This window comes from Centruroides vittatus, unplaced genomic scaffold (assembly GCF_030686945.1).
Source record: "Centruroides vittatus isolate TY-2023 unplaced genomic scaffold, ASM3068694v2 contig_1057, whole genome shotgun sequence".
Lineage (NCBI taxonomy): Eukaryota > Metazoa > Arthropoda > Arachnida > Scorpiones > Buthidae > Centruroides > Centruroides vittatus.
Window position 1 is genome coordinate 477,546 of NW_027120684.1, and position 22,324 is coordinate 499,869.

At 29.5% G+C, this 22,324-nt stretch overlaps 2 protein-coding genes across 2 annotated transcripts in view; one reads left to right on the forward strand and one right to left on the reverse strand.

Annotated features, from left to right (window-relative positions):
• Nucleotides 1–397: 397 nt before the first annotated feature.
• On the forward strand, nt 398–21,206 carry Rab32 (RAS oncogene family member Rab32). The gene is made up of 7 exons (XM_067267087.1): nt 398–608; nt 13,720–13,863; nt 14,169–14,291; nt 16,412–16,490; nt 16,601–16,782; nt 20,230–20,373; nt 20,941–21,206. Exons 2-7 carry the CDS (start codon nt 13,861–13,863, stop codon nt 21,043–21,045), a joined length of 636 nt encoding a protein of 211 aa, XP_067123188.1. The 5' UTR covers nt 398–608; nt 13,720–13,860; the 3' UTR covers nt 21,046–21,206.
• Spf30 (Splicing factor 30) overlaps nt 21,187–22,324 on the reverse strand; it is a 41,430-nt gene continuing 40,292 nt past the window's right edge. The window contains exon 7 of the mRNA XM_067267059.1: nt 21,187–21,488. Coding sequence (XP_067123160.1) covers nt 21,294–21,488 — 195 coding nt within the window. The 3' untranslated portion in view covers nt 21,187–21,293. The remainder of the gene's footprint in view (nt 21,489–22,324) is intronic.

Genomic DNA, 22,324 nt, shown 5'->3' on the forward strand with positions numbered 1-22,324 from the left:
TTACCATACCTGTCACGTAAATCGTTTAAATAATAAAACATCATCGACTATTACTTTCCGATTTATTTTAATTTTTGATGCAATTGCGTATAACTCGTCTCTTTTGTATTCATTTAAAGTACTCTTCGCGTCCTTGGAATGAGGCTCATTATTTCTACGTAATGATCCTAAAAGGATTGACAAATTTATATCAATTTCGTAAAGAAAAAGTACACATCGTAAGGATTTTTTAATCGTTTATTGTCTTTATTAAATTGTGTCGACCAATTGTAAACGACGAGAATAATTTCCCACGTGTTTAATATTCCGGAAACTCGTCAGATCCGACCTCGACCAGTGGTTTGCCGTGAAAGTCGACAAACGACCTTTCCTTATAAGAAATCCGAATTTTATATTTTGGAAGTTCGATAGATTATCGATAACGAAAAATTTTCTATCGAAATTCGATACGTATGCACCCGATAACATTTCCACGGCTTCTCTAGTTAACAGGAAATGACGCAATCGTCTTTTAGGGCGCCATCTTCCGTTCGCCGATCATGTGATTTTAATTGATGTGATAAAAAGTTGAAAATGAATTCTCCAGTCGTTAAGTTATGGCAGAAAGGGTAAGTTTGTAACGTTTACGAGAATAATTATTTTTTTTTTTTGTATAATATTCGCGTTATTAATGTCGTTACATAGTTTTTATTAGTGATTTTAAAATTTTAACACGCTTAAAACAAGGTTATTCGATTTAAATTCGTTAGTTTGTATTGTTTAGTAATTATCGATTCTATTCGTATATCGTGAATGACAGCGGTGAAAATTATTGTTAATCGCTGGGCGTGGGTGCCTCTTCACTTATGACAATGATGATCGATATTTTGCACGTTATCTTAATTATTTTCATCGGAAATTATTAAGAGCGCTTTCTAAACTTTTCGAATTTATTTACTTTTGATTGCGGGTATTGTTTAAATTGTTTTTTTTTATTGTTTTTAAATTTAAAATTGCGTCTATTTTTGAAGTGTTTTCGTTATATATCGCGAAAACCAGTTCGAAACGGGGAAATTTTTACCAAAATATGGATTTGTTTTATCCTTAAAACTCGTGTAGAAGTTAAAAATAATTAAGGTATTTTACTTCTTTTTTCGGAATTTTTTTAAGCCATTGATATAATGGGTAACGCATTGTCGGGTGAAATTGAATATTTGCATATGCAGAGTTTGTATGGGGGTCCGGGTTAGAGCGCCCCCTTTTTCGTTATTGTTAATTTCATTTGTTCAAAAAAAAAAAAAAAAGTTTAATATCGCTTCCTATTAATAAAAAGATATTGAAGATTTTATTTTCTGTTAATTAATAAAAATAATAATAATTTATAGAGGTACCATTAGGAACATTTAAGTTTATCTTAAGTTAAAATACATAATGATACATTGTACAGTACCATATTAATAGGTATTAATATGAAATGTTAGTTGTAGGTAAAAAGATATAAAAATTAGTACTGTAATTCCTTAGTCTATAGCCTGGAGGAAGGTAATTTTGGCATGCAACTTAACTTGCATGAACTTTCAAATTGGCTTTCTCATACCAAAGAACAGATCATCTTATATATATCCTGTATTTTGAGAAAAAATTTTGTACCAGGAAGTTCTTAGGAAAAATTATTCATGATTTAATCAGGAACTGAAAGCTTTTATTGAGATTCTTATATATCTGGCAATGTTGAACTCTAAACTTGGAGAATAGACATTTCTAAAGAAATATGATACAAGCAATCTTGAGACTTTTTAGTATTGGTCATAAATTTATGTTTGTGAAGACAATGCATTAAAGTTGTTATCTCAGAAAAGCTAAAAAGTTCCTGCTCGGGCTGACAGCTGCTTGCAAAGGTGGATTCTTGGCCCGAAAGACTGGGTTTTCGACTGCTCTATGTATCCGATCTTGTATAATGGTAAACTGAATACAAAATGTTGACACAACTAAATCTCTTATTATGTAGAAGTATGTAATATATACACACAAAGCATTATACATTAAAGATAACTTTAATTAATAACAATTTGGGAATATTTAGATGTTGTCCAGTTGTTTGTTTATTTATTTGCATTATAGAGCTGACAAATATATACTGTTTTTATTATCATTATTTATATTCTAAAGACAATAATTTCTCTAAAAATGTAGATCTTTTAAGAAAAGAATAAAAATATAAAATTAAAAAAATATTGATCTAAGGTAAATTTTGATTAACTCTTTGATTTGATTTATTTATTTTGCTTATTCAGTCCAAGTACAAGAGAGATTAGAAGTAACTTTACAAAATATCTTTTAATACCAGTGGTGTAGCGAGGGGAGGTGCAAGGGAGGGTCTATCATGCACTGGGCACCACTCGCAGAGGGGTGCCCAAATGGTCTCCAAGACAGACTGTGTTTCTGGAGGGGGAGGGGGTGCCAATAAAGTGTTGTGCCCTGGGCACCAGTTATGTTCACTATGCCACTGTTTAATACAAATGAAAATATTGCATGTTAGTCAAACAAAGCAAAAAAAGACAATCATATTGAACTATTACATAAGTGGGCTACAGTTAATTTACATACTATTAACTTCTACAAAATAATTATATAAACAATCTGGTCAGCAACCATTGAGTTCTCATAAATCTTTGACTGATCCAAATTTCTAAAACTTCTCACATATTCCAGAATATTTATCTGATCTCTTGTTATATATATTGCAAACACAATACATGTGTTAAATACGTGCGTCATTAATTTAATTTTCTAAACTCTAGCGTGGAGTGTACTATATGTTCATTATGTGTTAAATATCCCATACCACATTACAATTCTCGTAAATTATATTTTCCAACTGAATCAATATAAATCCAATGTAAATGTTTATTGTTCAACTGCATAAGCTATTTTAATTTAAATAAAAGTGATGACAATAAATAGTTCACTCTTAATGGGGTATGCTACATATAATTTAAACATTTTCTATTTACTAGAATTAGACAAGCTGGATATCTTGTATCCCACATTATTAAACATTACTCATCAACAGCTTGTTCATCTTCAACATTCTAAAAAACTAATTCAGATAATCTAAATTTGCTCAACATTAATTCCATCTCAAATGAGATAACTCATATCTCATTATTAAATGATTATTTTATAATGACAATTATTAAAAATGATTTTCAACTAATTTTCAACCAATGAAATAATTGTTCCATGCATTTTTAAAGTGACGTTCGAATTTTCATGTTGATATTAGATTGTTTTTAATATGAAGATGATTTAAAAATCATCAAATGTTTTTTTTTCATTATTTTTAGTAAATATATTTTGTTCTGGATATTTCTGGTATAGTTATGTATGTTAGATTTAACTACATACTAAGTAAAACTGGATTTAATTATTATTATTAAATATTATTTGTTGTAAGTTAGACTTGAGATGTCATAATTCAATTTAAGTAATTTGTGAAAGTATATTCTGTGCATATTAATTTTAATTAAAAAAAATAATCTGATGTCTAATTCATAGCTAGGGTTGGATAAAATAATTGAATTGTTCAACATTAATTCATTTGTATAAAAAAATTAAAAGAAGTTTCGTATAAGTGCCTATGTTTTTCTTTTAGTCTGATTTAAAATGATCATGGAAATCCAAGAATGGTGTAAATAATTCCAATATTTAAAGTTTGATTTAACCCAAAGTCTATACCTTTCTATATAAAACAGACTATTCTGTTGGCCATCCTTCTACTTTTCGTAAAAAAAACTACAAAAAATGATTGGAGATTAATGACTAAATTTCCCTTAACACAGTACTTGCTGATTTTTATTGATTTTCCTCTGGAGATCTTATAATTAGAGATGGATCAACAACATATTATCATCGGTGTAGAAGATAGTGTAAATCACTTTCTCTCATCTTTAATCTTCTCCTTCTCTAACTAAAAAAATTTTATCTATATCTAAAATAAAAATTTAAGACAGTCTCCTTATAATAAACATTGTTCAGAACAAAACATAAGTAGGAACATTTTATTTTGTCTAAATTTTAAACTTCTATCAACTAAATAGTGATCTGATAGTGGTATGAATCATTTTTATGTCAGGTCCTGCTCTGAACATCTTACTGCTAAAACTAACTGTATTATTGGCCTTAGATCTGTAAAACAAAAAGAATATACTTTTTTTTCCTTTCCTAGCCAGTTCTCCCTAAATTGTCATCAGTAATAACTGGCTGCTTCTGTATTACAGTGGTGCTTCCTACTTCAGATTTAATTCATTTTAGGAGGCCATTCAAACTCTGAATTGCTCAAAGACTGAATCAATTTTTCCCATTTAGAAACAATAAAGTGAATTAATCCATTTCCAGATCTTAAATGATAACCTAATAAACTTACAGTAAATATACATAAAATTGGATTCACAAACACTTGTGTTTGTGAATCCAAGAAAAAATTAAGAAAACACGGTTTCGGAAGATTAAGTATACATTAAGTAAAAATAACACAATTAAATGTCCTGTATAATACACTATATACAAAACCAATAACCAGCAGGAACTACAAAAAGAAATACAAAAGCAAAATGTTTCCATCCATGCTAAATGGTTGTTAGCAGGCTAAAAGACCTTTTTGGAGTTCAAATGCAAGTGTTAAAACAAAATAGTTCATGCTAAAAGGGGATGAGATTTCTTTGATTTCTTGTTTTTTTTTTTTTTTGTGCTTAGAGTACTTTGCTCTGCCAAATTATTAGACCCACTGACTAAAGTCATATATTTTGTACTATTTTCTTCTCTTTTTTTTAATATTGTTTAAAAAATGAGTATTTTTTTTTCATGTTATTCTTATTCTCTATTATATCTGAAACACTTAATAAGTCTTTTATATGGCAACATGTAAATGTAAAAAAATTAACTTTCTACTACAAAAGGAAGTGATAGAGGTTCTTATTAAGGTATGGCAGCATAACCGCAGTTATGAGTACAAAAATAAAAAAAGTATTAAGAGTATTTCTCGTGATATAAAAGCACTACTACCTGTTAAAGGTAGTAGTGCTACTGGTAGTACTGGTCATTCAAAATACTAATTTTCATTTTTTAAGTTCTGTTGTATTCAAATTTTTATATGCGAAAACTTACTTTTTGTCATAAGACATAATAAAACATTTAATATTTTAAATAATCCTATGAACAACTGCATTTTTATTTAATTATTACATCAAAAACTAACAAATTATCAATTTTTTTGCATGGTCTAATAATTTGGCAATGTACTGTACATATACCCAGTTTGAGTTAAATTTATATGCTAAATAATAAATTAAAATATAAACAATAAATAAAATATACTGTATAATAAAATGAAAACTGCATTTACAGGTCACATATGGTTGACTAGCATTTTATTTTCATTTCATCTTTATTATTTAACATTCTTTTTTAAACTGATGTCTCAGAATACAAAGTTTTTCAACTTTTTTTTATCTGACCATCTGCATCATCTAGGTGTTAAAATTTGTTCTGACAAGAAGAAAAAATATTCCACTATAGTATTACTGGCAAGGATAGTGTTGCATTTTAAAAGGCATTATTTACATGCCAGTAGTTACGCAACACACTCAAACTAAGATTAGAGTGAATTGATGGTTTAAAGCAATGCAATATTTGGGCAATCTGGCAAAGGGAGTGTGACTCCCAGAAGTTTTAAATACTGGTCATTTTCTATAAGTGTTACACATGACAGAAACTCAGAATACTCCATGTGGCCAACCCTTTAGTGAGGACCAACCACTGCTATTTAGTTTAGTCCATCAGTGGTTAAAGCAAGTAATGGTGTTTTCTAAATTTCTGATTTTACATAAATTCTTGCCAACCATTTTACGTTAATGAGTTAAATAATAACTTGATGCAAATACAGTATATAAAAAGCCAATATATGACTTGTTACATAAATATTCTACTGATGTATATGTATGTATATGTATCCACCAGTAATCCAATCAGTAATCCAGTGGCATTTTTTAAAATTCTGGTATTGTTACATACAATCTTCACAAAAACAGTTTAAAAAAAACTGAGTTGAAAAAGTCAACAACAACAATGATCAACAAAACCAGGTCAAACAATTATAAAAAAAAATTCTTTAGACATTTAACATCCAAGTTCCCCCTTCTGTAGAAGTAGGTACTGTACAGTATATACCTTAGCTTCCATAACCATCTAACTGTGATAACTTATATTTCTATATTCTTATGAAGCCCAATTAACTGAAATTGATAGCTTTTTTTTTTATAGAGGAATGTAATCTATTTTACAGAGTCCTTTGTACATTAGTTATATATATATATATATAAAACTAATGTACAAATAAAAGCCGACTCTGTAAAATAGATTACATTAGAATATATATAGCCTATATATCATTCTAATCTCAAATTTATAATAATAATATTTAATAATAAATTAATAAAATAACAAAAAAATTAATTATGTTTATGGACAAAGATTCCAATATTTTATTTCCTCAGTATGATTGTTGATTCCTTTGAACGTGGTTGGTTTTTTCATGAAATCTTCATATTAATAAAATATTCTGGGGGAAAAAAACACACTGTATCAAGAATGAAGACAAGGTTAGTCTTGTCAGACACTGACACTATTAACTATTATTGATTCTTGAAGCTAAGCTTAAAGCATATTTTAAACAAAGACTAACTTAAAAATATTTATTGGAGAGCTGATAAATATAAAATAATACTGTTCTGTTCATGTGACTAGAAATGAATGGGTTCTTTGGTACTTTTTTGTCTTTTGCATCTTCTCAACACACAAACAAGACATCAGATGTTACCATGTCAAGAAAATTCTTGATGCAATTAAAAGAAGTTATTTTCCTTTTACCTGAGAAAAATTCATAACAGCTGATAATCTGCATCTGGGAAATTAAGTGTTTAAGTGCATAATCTGTGAATTATAGGTAGGAAATTACACAATATGTATACTTTAGGAATATAATGAAATTCCTCAAGATGTTGCAAGTAATCATATACACTTTTTTTTATTGATAGTTATGCTAACACTTATAATACTGTATGTAACACAATAACGACTTCTTCTAGTAACACTGTAGTGCATAACACAGAGACAGTCTAAAAACCTTTCACAGTAGTGTATATGATAGAGAACCAACGAACGTTTTCGGCCTCCACCGAGGCCTTCTTCAGGTTGAGAACTAAAAGTCATCCCCACCAGATCGCCAGAACAGTGTTGTCCATAAAATAAACAACATACGTGTCGTGTTTCACCCCTCCTCCCGGCACCGTTCGAATTCTTTGAACAGGTACCTCCACACATGTGTGACTGAGTCCCCATCTTTAAAGTTGATGCAGGTGCCATTGATGCTGGCTTTATATATCTCCCATGCCTCTAGATGCCATATGTGATCGAAACGGAAGGCACGCCATGTTAACTTCATGCTCGGGAAGTCCGTCCAAATTTCCAGATCGAAAACGAATGTCTAAGGGCCGTGGTGTGTCTGTTGTTTTTCAGGTCTGCCTGATGCTCCCGTAACCACATAGATATATAGTACTGTATGATGATTGCCTAAAAGCCTTTATCATGCTTTTTCATACTTATATCTACCTTTTTGCCACATTTTTTTGTACAAAATTTTGTAATTTACACTGATATCTTTTTAAATGCAGTATACGAGGGCTGTTCAGAAAGTTTGCGGCCTCAAATAGAACAAACAAAATAATGTTAAAACTTTTTTTATTTTTCAATATAGTCTCCCTTATTAGCAATGCACTTATTCCAGCAATGTTCTAGCTCTTTTATGCCATCACAATAGGTCGATTTGTCAAGGTGTGCAAAATACTCATTCACTTCAGAGATGACTTCGTCATTTGAGTGGAATCTCTTTCCAGCCAAGATATTTTTTTAGGTTTGGAAACAGGTGGAAGTCACTGGGGGCCCCAAATCAGGTGAGTACGGTGGATGTGGAACTAATTGGAAGCGAAGTTCGTTTATCTTTTGTTCGTGATTCTGGTGGAATGTGCAGGTGCATTATCGTGGTGGAACAGAACCTTTTTCTTCTTCAAGTGTGGCCTCTTTTCTTCGATTTCTTTCTTCAGTTTTTCCAAAAGTTCACAGTAATAGACAGCATTGATGGTCTTTCCTCTTTCTAGGTAGTCAATAAAGATGCCTTTAGCATCCCAAAAAACCAAGGCCATCACTTTCCCAGCTGATGGAACTGTCTTTGTCTTCTTTGGTGGTGGCAGACTGTGGTGTTTCCATTGCTTCGACTGTTCTTTTGTTTCAGGAGTGTAGTAGTGGATCCACGTTTCGTCAGTAGTCACAAACCTACGCAAGAAATCTTGTGGGTTTTTTGGTAGAAGTCCAAACACTCCTTTGACATCAAAGTGCAAACACGTTTTTGCTCGGCGGTCAGCAGACGCGGCACCCACCTTGCTGAGACCTTCGTCATACCCAAATTTTCAGTTAAGATGTTAAGATGTGGTGCACTCGGTCGACAGAGATACCTGTTGTCTCAGCTATCTCACGCGTTTTCAAACGGCGATATGCTAATACCAAATCGTGAACTTTGTAGATATTTTCTTCAGTGACAGCAGTTGACGGCCGTCCGCTGTGAGGGTCATCTTCCACACTCTCTCTGCCAGATTTAAAAAGGGCTGTTCATTTTTTCAGTGGTGTACGAAGGAGCAGACTCTCCCAAAACTTCATTCATGTCAGCTTTGATTTGAGATCGGGTCAACCCTTTTTTCTTCAGGTATTTTATGACTGCACGAGTCTCCATCTTCTCCATTTTTGGCAAAGCACTTGCACACTGACTATCTGCGAAGCTGTTGTGGCAAAACTTTACGACAAATCAAGTGGAAATTGATATCGTATCTTTAGCAAAGATGGCTGAATTATTCCCGCCAAAAATTAAATTGATTGCAGCGCCGCATATAGGCAAGGCCGCAAACTTTCCGAACAGCCCTTGTATTTTTTAAATTATACTTTAACGTTTTTGGTCATTTTTAATAACCTTCTTCAAAGAAATTCTACATTCTAAAGTGGAATATGACAATGCTGGCCAAAACTTTTCATCTTGATAATTAGATTACAATAAGAATGATGCCAAACTCAACTTTCTAGTTAATGTTTTATGCTGATGGTATTGTTCTGAATTTAGAATGTATTTTTCTTCTTTTGAATAAGATTGTTAAAAATGACCAAAAATAAAGCAATAATTTAAAAAATAATATACTGCATTTAAAGGTGTGTGTGAAATTATTATTAGTATAAAAAGTGTAGCTTTTTCAAAACAATGGATTTAAAGTACTAGTAACTAACCAATCAGTTGATTCACTAAAATTATATTCTTTAAATTTCTTTCTACTTATACTATCTTTATTATTCCTTATAATAAAGATAAATGAACTTTAAAAAAAACCACTAAATTTCAATCCCTTGATAAAATGTGAAGGTTTCTGAATAGTACTTTAAAGAGAACTAGAGGAGCCATCTCATCATATCTCATTATCTCATCATCTCATAATCAATGAGACTGTACTTAATTCAATATTAAAATAAACTTATTCTTTATAAATAATTTTATTTAAAAAAAATAAAGCAAATTTTATAAAGTTATATTGGATTTTATAAAGTGTAATCTCAGGAAACAATTCATGTTTCTTTTCTCCGTAGACACCTTGTCTGGAGGTGTATATGTTGGAGATTTTTGTTAAATAGGAAATTATGTGTAATCAATGAGAATTATGAATAATTGCTAAAGGTATTGCAGAATAATAATTTAATATGTGAATTTATCAATGCCAGGCGGAGGGTTGAAACGTGACATGTATAATGTTTATTTTACGGGCAACACCGTTCTGGCGGTCTGGTGGGGATGACTTTTAGTTCTCAACCTGAAGAAAGTGTCGGTGGAGGCCGAAAACATTAGTTGGTTCTCTATTGTATACAACACTGTGGAAGGTTTTAGTCTGTGTCTCTGTGTTACGCACTACAGTGTTATTTGAAGAAGTCGTTTATTGTGTTAATTATAAATATTCTTTAATATTAGTAATTACACTATTTGTTTTGATCAGTATGGGTTAGTGTATTGACCATACTAACATTACATCGCATGATGCATGCAACATAACCTTGTTTTATTATAAGCAACAGAACTGGAACAAGGTGTTATACTGTGAATGAAGTTACTGTAAATGTTGTTTATAAATATTTAAAAATTAGGTCAATAAATCAAGTTACACAAAATATTGAATGAATTAACCTTAGTAAAATGACTATTTGCCACAAATTTAAAAATGACTTTCTACATTATGAATAATAAAACTATGGCTTGGATAACTAATAAGAACAATTGATAACATAAATAGAAAATAAAATATTTTGACATTCATTGTAAAAAGTCCTTATAAATAAGTCATTAAAATAATGCCACATGATGACAATATCCTAAGAAATGTCAATTATTATTTAGTTTGTATTCTTATCTTACACAAGATTATGTTGAGGATTATAATTTTTAGTGCTTCGTTCAAAATGGATGTAACTAAAGTGGAATGACTGAGACAGCAATTTTATGCAAAGTTAGTGACACTAATCTTAAAAAAGGCATTAAATACCTGTTTTCAGTTTGGGGAAAGATAGAACTCAGAACTAGGATAATACAACTTAAAAACAACAGGAATAATACTAATCAATTATTATTAAAAATTAAAATGGTTTTCAATTTTATCAAAATAGGAGTTAAAAATTTCATATAGCCAGTTTTGGATAATTCAATTATAAAATACTGTCTTGATAAAGGAAGGATGGTCACCCTCTTCATCAACAATGTCCTCACTACCCTAAGAAATTTTTGGACACTTAAGTTTAGCACCATGGGGAGAGGGGATACTCAGCTGAGACAGATTGCATAGAACTATTGTGGCAGTATGCCAAATTGTGTTTCTTTTTGTTCTTCATACAATTTTCCCTTGCTCCTTGTTCTTTCTTCCTTTTAGAACTTTCTAATCTCCTTAATTCTGTTGGAGTCAACGATTGAAGTTATTGTTAAATATTACGAAAGGATAAACTGTGCATCCACTCTGTCTGATGGGATCTGACCTAACCATGGTTAGTTTAGAAGGAAGGGAACAATCATGACTTTATCAGTCCATAACATCGAGCCCATGAGAAAATATCGTGGAATATTGGGAATTGACTTCTTGGCTAAAGATAGATCAATTATCAGAAAACTAGATGATATTATACAAAATTGTGTAAAGCGTGACTGTGGGGGACAGACAATTGCCCTGTCATGCAATGAAGTGATCGACAACAGTATCCTAGACAAGGTGAATCTCTCGGGTACCTAGTCCATGGAAAGAAATGTTAACAGGTCTGATTATAAGGAATAAGACATGCTTCTCACTCCATGTGAGTGACCTAAGCGGAACTACGAAATTCACCCACCATTTTGAAATCACAGATGATAGACTTATAGGACACATCCGACAGTATAGGATCCCGCACATCCTGTTACCAAAAATAAAAGAAAAAAATTGATGCTTATAAGAAAGAGGCATAATTGAGAATAGCACCTCCCTGTGGAATTCCCCAATCCATCTAGTGCAGAAGGGCAACAGTGACATCCGTATAACCCTCAACCTGAGGAAGATCAACAAAGTTACAGTGGCCAAGATTTCCCGATGACCAGAGTGGATGATATCCTAGTTCAGTTCTAGGGTAGTACTATTTTCTCCGTACTGGATTTCAGCTCTGGATATTATCAGATCCCAATTGATAAAAGGTTAAGGGAAATCTTTACGTTCACGACTCCCTCGGGCAAATATTAACTTTGCCAAATGCTGCAAGGAGGGAAGAATTGTGGATGCTATTTTCAAAGAGTCGTGAACACTATCTTATTTGACCTGATCAGAAGTGGATGTTACGTCTTCCACGACAACATCATACTTTACACCATGCAACACCCCAACCCTTGAAATACCACAGTTATGTGTAACATTATTCAAACAATTCAACCTACAATTTTAGTTCCTTTTTGCATAATCATTTTTGCTTTAAGCTATTGCTTGCTATGTAACCTTGAGTAAATTACATCATTCGTAATTGCCATTTTATAATTTTTAGAACATCATTCTAATTCAAATTTGTTTTATATTCCATCCACATCCTGCTTATAATTTTAGAGTTGTTCGAAAGCTTAAAATTCGATAGCTGTTGTATTCGATTTCGCCTGACGACAGTAACTTCATGCTACTGAAAGTACTAGCGAACATTCTCATTTTTAAAGTTTATTTTGGTAACACCGCAACACTTTAGTGTTATTACTATATAAACATATATAAAATACAGCACATTAAATATCATTTGAGAATTACAAATAATTTTTTCTAAAATAGGAAAATATTTAAAAATCGTTAAGGTCATTAAAGTACTTATCTTTGCTCATTGTTTTGTTGATATATGAAAGAAGTAAAAAATTTTTGATTATTAAATCAGAAAATTTAAATGTAGTGCATTAATCAGATTTCTATTAAATTCTTCAAAGTCAAAAAGCAATAACGTAATTACTAATTAAAATTAATTTATATTTTGATACTGAAATGATTGCTACAATTAATATTAGCATTTTTGTTTTTATTATATTTTTAAATAAATAAAGAGTATGTTAAATAGAAAAAATTTATCAATGACATTATTCAAAGGAATAATTTTTAACTGATGACTTTCAAAACTTTAAAACAAACTTTTATCATATTAATATTTTTATCATAATTTTAGTTTTTAATAGAATTGTTATCAGAAAGTTGCAATAGATTTACCATCATTACTCATCAGTTTTTGTTACTTTGTGGTCTAGAATTTTTTAAAGTCTTGAATTCCAGATTACACAAATGTCATCAATGTAACGTTAGCATTGAAAAAAGTTAAAAATAGTAGAATATATTAGTAAGAGTAAAATGTGATTTCATATTAATAAAAATTCTTCTGTTAACAGATGATCTACTGATTGTTAATGATTACTTTAATCAAATTATTGAGCATGTATTATCACTAATCAAGTTGTTTTACGTAAATGATTTCAAAATTGTAATTTAGAGTCAAATTTAGTGCAGTTATTGATGAATGTTATATAAGACAAAAAACTGGCCCTGGATGCAAAATATTTAGAAGGATAATGACCTGATGATGATGACTGTAAATTTGAGTTACATTTGGTATGATAAATAAATGGTATATTTAACTTAAAAACATAATATTTTAATTCAAACAATTTACAATATTTTATCATCATTTTTCTCTCAAGTCTGTGTTGAAGTGGTTGCCTCCTTATTTGGTACATTTTCTTCCACTTATTAAAGCATGTTTGGTAAATGACAGGTTCAGTGACTATAATGTGAATAATAATTTCTTCCAATTGGTTTTCAATTCTTCCAAAATTTGAGGGTTGTTGCAATATACTTTCCCCTTTGTAACGGGTTAGTCGTTGTTTGTTTATATGTAATTTTTAATATTATTGTATTGAATAATGTAATGTACAGGTAAATTATTTGTTGTTAAAATAATCACATTAAGGAATTCAAAAAATAAAATAATATAGTATAAAATGATTTTAAACGTAAATTATACTGCATATCAAATAATAATTTTTTTGTTAATTGTTATTAACAATAGCCAGCAATAGATCTGTGTCATCACTTGATATTTATCTCATCTATGAATTGATAAATGCAGTAGCATGTACTTTCATCTGTCCAGTTAATATACTGTATTTGGAATCATATAACAATTAATTCAGGAATTAAATTTAATCAGATGGTAAGTTAGTTTATTTTTATTATAAAAGTAATTAATTATATTCATTTTAAATTATATGTAATTTTAAAATATTTATATATATATTAAATTTCATTATTTATTGAAATATAAGATTATTAAACAAATATTTTCAACATACTTTTCCAAATTCATATCTATATTTTTGTTGACTTAATAAAGAAAAAGGAATTTGTTAACTTAATTTATTTATTATAAAGTTGAATAACAGTTAAGTTAAAAACTAATAAGATCAAAGTAAACTTAAAATTATAAATTTTATATTTAAAATATATTTTTCATCTTAGGCAACACAGACTCGAAGGGAACACTTATATAAAATTTTAGTAATAGGAGAATTGGGAACTGGTAAAACAAGTATTATTAAACGATATGTTCATCAGTTTTTCTCTCATCACTACAGAGCAACGGTATCCTTAACTTGTAATCTATGAATTTATTCTAGTTTGCGTTCAGATAACTTTACAACTGTTATTATTACTATAATTTACCTTTTAAGATAAGAAATATAATAGTACAGTGCAGGTTTAGAATAAAATGGATAAAGTTTTCATATTAAAACAAAGTTCTTATACAAGTTTAATTAACTTATCAATATTTTAAAAGTTTAGTACAGAAGTTTATTTTCAAGCTTTTTAAATATTCTTTTAAATAATAATAATAATAATAAACTTTAAATATTTATACAATTTTATTACGTAACGACTGAAGTGCCATTTATATATCTGCAGAATAATATTAGATAATTTGATAAGATAAATTATATTTCTTTTAGATAAAATGATTTTCATAATTATTGTTAAATATTTCGTTTAATTTTAAAATTCTTTTTCTAGTAATGCTATCTAATTACAATAATGATAATAATTCAGACAACCAATTGTGAGATCAACTTTAATTGTATTGAGTAAAGTAAATAAAGGTGCAGTGTACCGTACATTCTTTATGTTAGATATGTTGTAAGTGTAGAAACAGCATCTACATCCTTATAATAGACTATACTTATCCTAATAAAAATAAATATATTAAATAAACAAATAATCATAATCAATAATAATCTATTATTTCTTAATCTTAATTTGCATATAAATAACTAAATAACAAAACTGTTGATATGGTCTCAAGATCAATGTAGTGAAATCATTTACAAATTAACAAAAAACAATTGCATGCAAATATAGCATTATACCAAATATCCAACTTCCAGAAATCCAAAATTACTGGCCGTTTTCTATAATTTCTTCTGATTAGTATCGGTAAGTATCTTTCGTAAAATCGAAGCGAAAAACAAATTTTTTAAAGTATATGCTGTAAATCATAAATAATCTATGATGATGAGTTCAAATTTATATTCATTTTTTAAAAGTTTATTTACTACAGTACAATGTTCATTGTAAAATTGAAAGACAGATTTGAAATAGAGGTGTGAAAAAAACTGAGATTTAAAAATTAATTTTCTCAATTTTTGATGATAATAAATAATAAAAATATTACTGCCACTACCTTTATTATCATTTCTCATTACAGAATAACTAAACATACTTCTTATTGATGATATTTGTATAATAACACAAAAAATATTCAGGATTGTTAAGAGCTATCTGTGACTCATTTTCTTTATTTTGCACTAAACACTGAGACTCTCGTCAGTCTTCGTATGAAGTTCTCGTTTGTAATATATTGTCTCTGTATGATATCGGTGCTTCTCTTTGTTTTCATTTATGCTAATTATTTTGCAAACAGGACTCCAAATGCAAGGGTAATGATGCTGCTAGCTGTATTAAGATAAAAGCCATAAAGTGGCTTCTTTATGGGGAAAAAGGTAAAAGTTTAGATTTATTGGGAGAAGCAAAAAGTCGTCTTCCAAAAATTGATGCTGTTTTTATGATTTATGGAATTATGCTATGTTTAATAGTGTTCGTTTACCTTATTTATGAAAATGTGTGTGTAAAAAATGTAAAAATAATAGCAAGTATTTCCTATACTAATATATCAAATTTTTTGAGCTGCAATTTGAAAAAATTGTAACCTATAAATTCCCACTGTTGCTGTCCGTCCATCTGTCTTTCCTTAATCTCGAAAATGGAGTTAGATAGATGAAAGATGAATCCAGATATGGAAACCTTAGTCAGGAGGTCCTGATTAACTATATATGAACTTCTCACACAAATTGGAAGTCATGTTATGTTATGTCAATTCCAAAATTTTCCCCTGAAAGTAGTTAGATGACTGACTTGACTATTGTTGAAGGGAAAGTATGATGTACAGGGCAAGACACTACAGTACTAATTTGAGGTGGAGAGCATATATTTTAAATTAAATAAATTAAAACTATGATGATAAAATTGCAGCCCAGCATTGATGTCACAATAAATAATTGCTTATTTATTATGTGAATTTCTTCTTACATGAGGAGTCTTGTAACATATTGGTCACATATGGCAGGGCTTTACTGTAAATTAAAAAAATTATAAATTTCAAAGCTAATTTAAAAGAATTATTTAATTATAGTCTTTAACTTAAACTTAAGATTGGAGTGGATTTTGCTTTAAAAGTCTTAAATTGGGATAGTAATACTTTAATCAGGTTACAATTGTGGGACATAGCAGGTAAGTAAAATCAATTCTAAACAAACTAACTTTGTAAAATGATAAAAAATGATTTAAAAAAAATACTTTTAAATATCTCAAACTTTAATATAAAATCAATTTAATTAAAGGACAAGAAAGATTTGGAAATATGACACGAGTATATTATAAAGAAGCTGTAGGTGCATTTATAGTCTTTGATGTGACAAGAGCAGCAACATTTGATGCAGTATTAAAATGGAAAAATGACTTGGACAATAAAGTTCATCTTCATGATGGATCTAATGTGCCTTGTGTACTTCTAGCTAACAAAGTGAGTGTTATTTTAATTCTAGTTAACAACAATATCTACTTTACAATTAGACCAGAAGTAACAATTTCTCATTTGTTTACTTTTTCTGTTGATATATTTTTATATATCCAAAGGCTGATCATTTGCAGAATGTTCCCCCCCCCCTTGTTGTCTATATCTTCTAAAGATTTGTGTGTTTGAAGCACTGTTTTCATGTGCATATATCTCTGCCATTGTCATATTCATATACTATATGCTTTCATAATCCATTTTTGGACAGAGAATTAAGAGTTAAGTGTTGGGGCTTCATACACCTCATTAGATGAAAACGCTTACTTTTCAGAGCTGCTATCAGTTGCAGAAACAAAGAAATTGCACTGAATATGGGAAGAACTGATTGTAATGATTACTGGCTGCACAATATTGGTCGTGTGTCTGATATTATCTTGTGATGTGAAATGGTTTCTCTATCATCTGTTTTTCATGAACATCCTAGTAAAGCTTTATTTTGAGAATCATAGTATATACTTCCTTGTTCAGAGTTGTTCCTGCTGGCATAAGCATAAGCATATATTTTTCATACTTTTGTGTCTCAAGGAACACACAATATTGTCAATTGCAGACTATTGTTAAGTCATACAAACAAGAGACCAACAAGAACTGATCAGTACTGTTTTGGAGGCTGATCATAAGACTTCAGAGAGGGCACAACAATTTTCCCAGAAATTTTCATGGGTTAAAAACAAAACAGCATTTCTGAGAATTAAATGACAACGATGATAATATATCATTTGTGTATTCACAGCTATATTAGGTTATCCAAATCTAGTGTTCCTGAAAACAATCCAGACATTAGGAAGAATTTTTTTCTGTTATTTCTAATGGGGAAAATTCCAACTTAGTTGCAGTCCATCTGAACAACCCCAATCAATTTCTCCAAATGACACTACAAACCTAGTTACCTGTCATGCTAAAATTGTAGATTAATATTAAACATTACAAATCCCAATTACCTTACTAACAAATACTTATAGGTTATTAAAATGTGTTTTAAATTTATTTAGTACCGCAATTAAATTGTGTATGAATTAAGTTTTAAGTGCAGTAAGTAGCAATGAAAATGTTGTAATGATACTGTAAATTTTATTTTTAAAATATTACACTATAAAAACAGATAATGAACTGTTAAAAATAAACTCATAAGACTGCACTGAAATTATAAATCACTAAATTGTACAAACATAACAACACTGAAATAAAAACAGTACTGAAAACAGAATGACCCAATATTACCCACTTTTATCATTACAATTTTAAAATCTTTCACAGATGCATTCTAAAGAACTTTGCAATGTTGGGATTATAGTTGTTTGATTCACATAGCCTAATCTAAATTATTATTCATTCTACAAGGAATTTGTATACTGGGGTACAGCTATACTCACATTTATATTTTGAATTAAGCTTTTTCTTAAAAATATATTATAGCATTGCTTCTAAAAATTTCTCAAAAAGATTCTATTTATACTTGTCAGAATCAGAAATAAACCAACTTCTAATTTACTACAGGAAATTGATTAACACAAGTATGACTGTATAGAGCACCTTTTATATGAATTAGCAAATAAAAATCACTTTTTAAACTTCAGCTAATGTTTTTGACTCTCCAAAGAGATGATCATCAGGCTTAATACATTTAGAATAGAATTTTCAATTAAAAATGTAACATCAAACATAAAAAGAAATAACAAACTATTGTGTTTAAATTACATTCAGCATTGTAATTGGTCAAAAATGTAAAATAAATACACCATCCTGCCAAAACTGCCTTACTAGTAAAAAATGTCTAAATGAAATCCATTAAATTAGACTGTCATTAAACACACTTAAGAACCTCATATAGACTTTCAGGCCTTTTACATGTTTCCTTCATCATTTAAAGTTCACTGAAATTTCTTTAAGATTTATAATTTCTAACCTTCCATATATTTCAGGTTGGATCTCACTTCGAGAAGATAATTATTCTTGTTTCGTCCTATTTTATAGAGATATCCTCCTCCCTGGTATACGTTGCTAGTGTTGTTGTCGTTATTCCTGTATTGTATAATAATGATCTAAATTTAATCCTGCATATTAAAGGCTTGCTGTTGCACCAATATATTCATGGTCCTGATTGTTTCTCTTAGAAGTATCATTTGTTCTCAGTATTTTGCTTGGGTTTAAGCAGTCTTGGTCATTCCTTTGGATCTTATATTTGGATTTCTCTTGTAATATACAGGTATTCCTCGTACAACATGGCACTTGTACAACAGTTTCACTCGAACACGGGTGGAAAATTGGAGAAATCCACCGTACTGTACGTAGTTTCCAATTACACTCTAACAAGGTTCAAGATTTGTGAAATTTTGTACAGAGGATTTCCCAATTTTTAAGTGCAAACTCCTTTATTAGATATTTTTTATTCAAGCAAGCATGCACGTTGTCTCAAATTTTCCCACGGATTTTAGAATATTGAAATTTTCAATTTTTGTGCCTTTTGTCAGGTTTAATGAAAACTGATGGTGAAATTTTTTCTTTCTTGTCCTTATCTTCCTTATCGACCATGTGTCATTGATTGAACAAATGCAACCCACTAGAACAGATTTTTCCTTTTTATTTTGTTATATATAAAAAAAAATTTTTAACTTGCTGAATTTTTTGTTTTTCAACCTTATAATAGTTAATCTTTATCATCTCTTTAGACCATTTTAAATTAGAAAGAGAGTGCAAAATAACAAAATTGCATTTCGTTGTTTAATAATTTTTATCATCATCTTAGTTGTGTAATTGTGAATGATTTTAAAAATTTATTAAATAGAGAAAATGACTGTTGGAATTGTTTTACAAAATGGGATTGATAGAACTATAATTGCAAATACAGGTTACATAAATTCATTATTTTCGGCTCTTAAATTGAAAGTATTTTCAGAATAATTTCTGCAATCATCTTTTAAAATTTACAGATATAGCAAAAAAAAGAAATTATTAACTTCATAAATTTTAATAATTTTAAAATCAGATTCTTGAGAAGAAACCTTTATTTTTGTTCTATTATGACTTTCTTAAAACATGTTCAGCACCCATATTTACTGAATACACAAGAGTTATTTTCTTTATTTTGCTAAAATTATGAATTGGTTAGTTAATTAAACTTATGCACTTGTGCTTATTTCTTTATTTTATATTAAGAGTAAATTTAACTAGAATGGTGTACAGTACAATTATGAGACACTCCTATTAAGTCATGTCTTAAATTCTCACGTGATGTAAAATAATCAAGATATTCTGGAATCTAATACTTACAGTGAATTTTTAATTTATATAATGATATTTTTCTTCCCACAAATTTAATTTTTTAGTTATTTTAATTAATAATGATAACCACAAGTTTGTTTTTAAGAGTATTTTAAAAAATTTTATTCTTTAAAGTGTGATGTGAATAAAGAAGACCAAGTTAACAATGCAAGTAAAATGAATACATTTTGTGAAGACCACGGTTTTGCCGGTTGGTTTCTGACGTCGGCAAAAGACAATATTAATATAGACGAAGCCACTAAATTTCTTGTCACAAAGGTTAGTAGTAAATTTTTATATTTGTAGATATTAATGATTTTGGCAGTTTAGGTTAAACAAACTTTGCTTGATTTATTAAAACATTAAGCCAACATTTGATAGAGAGAGAATGTCATTTAAGAATAGTTGTTTGGATAAGCAATTTAGATGCTTTAACTTTAAAAGATAACTAGCTGGGCATTAAGCTCCTTTGCAAAATGCATATTGGTTACATTGTATGAGACAAGGGTTGCAAACAATTGTGAACAAAATTTTGTCTGCAATTTATTGATACTAGATTAAAAGTATGTAAACGTGTAAAAATATATCACATGTTGTAGAAAAGAAATAATTTTCAGATTATCCTTGACTCCATTTGCAAAACTCATTTCTTACTCACTGTTACATTGTAACTACTTTGGATCAGGCACTTTGTTTTTGTGAGGATTGCTAAAAATCAATACTGCACTTAAGTCTTACTGATATTGTCATGTAGTTGAATGTTTATTTAGGATAAAAAATTATAATAAATTATAATTTATTTAGTAAATGATTATTTATGCTTAGACTAAACAATTTGATTTTCAGATTCTCAATAACCAACATGCAATTGCCGAGGACGTAACGAACGATACTGTGCCGCTAGCCGAACCAAGCAATTTAAATACTCGATCAAAAAAATTCTGTTGCTGATTCTTTAAAATGTGTATATAGTACCAGATAGAACTCGCTCAGAGTTTTAAATGTGAATTGTGTATGCATAATCTATTATGCAACTGTTTATTGAAATTTTTTTATACATTCATCACTTTGAAAATAGACGTTTATAACTAATAAAGATTTCAAATTTGATATTTATTTACAATGGAGTTAAAACGATCCACTCTACATTGGATATTGTCACTGTTCAAAAAACACAATCACACAAAGTGCACTCTTAATCACATTCCCGTATGTGTCATTCCGTGTGCTGGCGGCGGTGCCGTCATGGGTCGCCTCCATTTTTCCTGCTGGTGATATTCGGTCATGGGCCTTCCTCCGATGCCGCAGGTACCGACTCCCACTCTTCCATTAATGTTATCGGGTGATGCAAAGATACTTTTCTTTACTTGTCCCTTTTTTGATTTTGAAAACGCCTGAAAAAGTGCATACATTAGTTAATCTGAAATTGTTTTACAAGTATAGTAATTGTATATTATTATTAATATACTAAGACAAATAGATCATGTTTGCATCTGAAAGAAGAAATATTATTTCTCATTCTTACCAGTTGTTCAAATCTAATTTGGCTGAAAATGTATTGTTTTTAATTGAGAGTAAACAAATTACTAAATTTTTATGCCACCTATAAGGCTCACTTCAGACATGTTATGTTGTAGTCTGCACATAACATGTCTTTGTAATGAACTGCAGTTGGTAACAATTATTTCCAGAATTTATAGAGTCTAATACATCCTTTTCTGTCTGTTTGATAATAGTTTGTAGATGCTTTTAAAATGTCTGACATTTCAGTCCTAATTGTAATATTTTTGTCCAAAAAATAGAGGATGAAACTACTTGCAAGATTAATAGCTACTCTCTTACATCATGAACACTGTCAGAAGAGGAATATTTGGTCAAAACATTCTTCTAGATTTTTTCAATTAATCGCATCATTGTTATTCAGACACACTGAGCAAAATGTAATGTCAAATTTATTAAATTAATTCAAAGTACGAAATGACCCATCTGTAGTGTATAGACATTTTTAGACGTCAGGCTGATTATATTAAGAAAACTTTCAAAATTGAAGTTGAGTTTTTGCCTTTATTTGTCTTGTGACCACTAAATGCTGCTAAAGACAATTTTGTGGTTTAACCACTTTTTGCCTAATGGTTTTAACAATTTTTGATACTGCTATGTTAATATGTACTATAAATTCAAGACTAACAATTTTTAACTTATTTGACAAAATGCTGCTTTTTATTAAAAG

What these genes read in the sequence shown, in the direction of transcription:
- Rab32 (XM_067267087.1), top strand. An exon ending in ACAATTGTGGGACATAGCAG is followed by an intron (nt 16,491 to 16,600) that starts GTAAGTAAAATC and finishes ATTTAATTAAAG; the next exon opens with GACAAGAAAGATTTGGAAAT. An exon ending in CTAAATTTCTTGTCACAAAG is followed by an intron (nt 20,374 to 20,940) that starts GTTAGTAGTAAA and finishes TTTGATTTTCAG; the next exon opens with ATTCTCAATAACCAACATGC.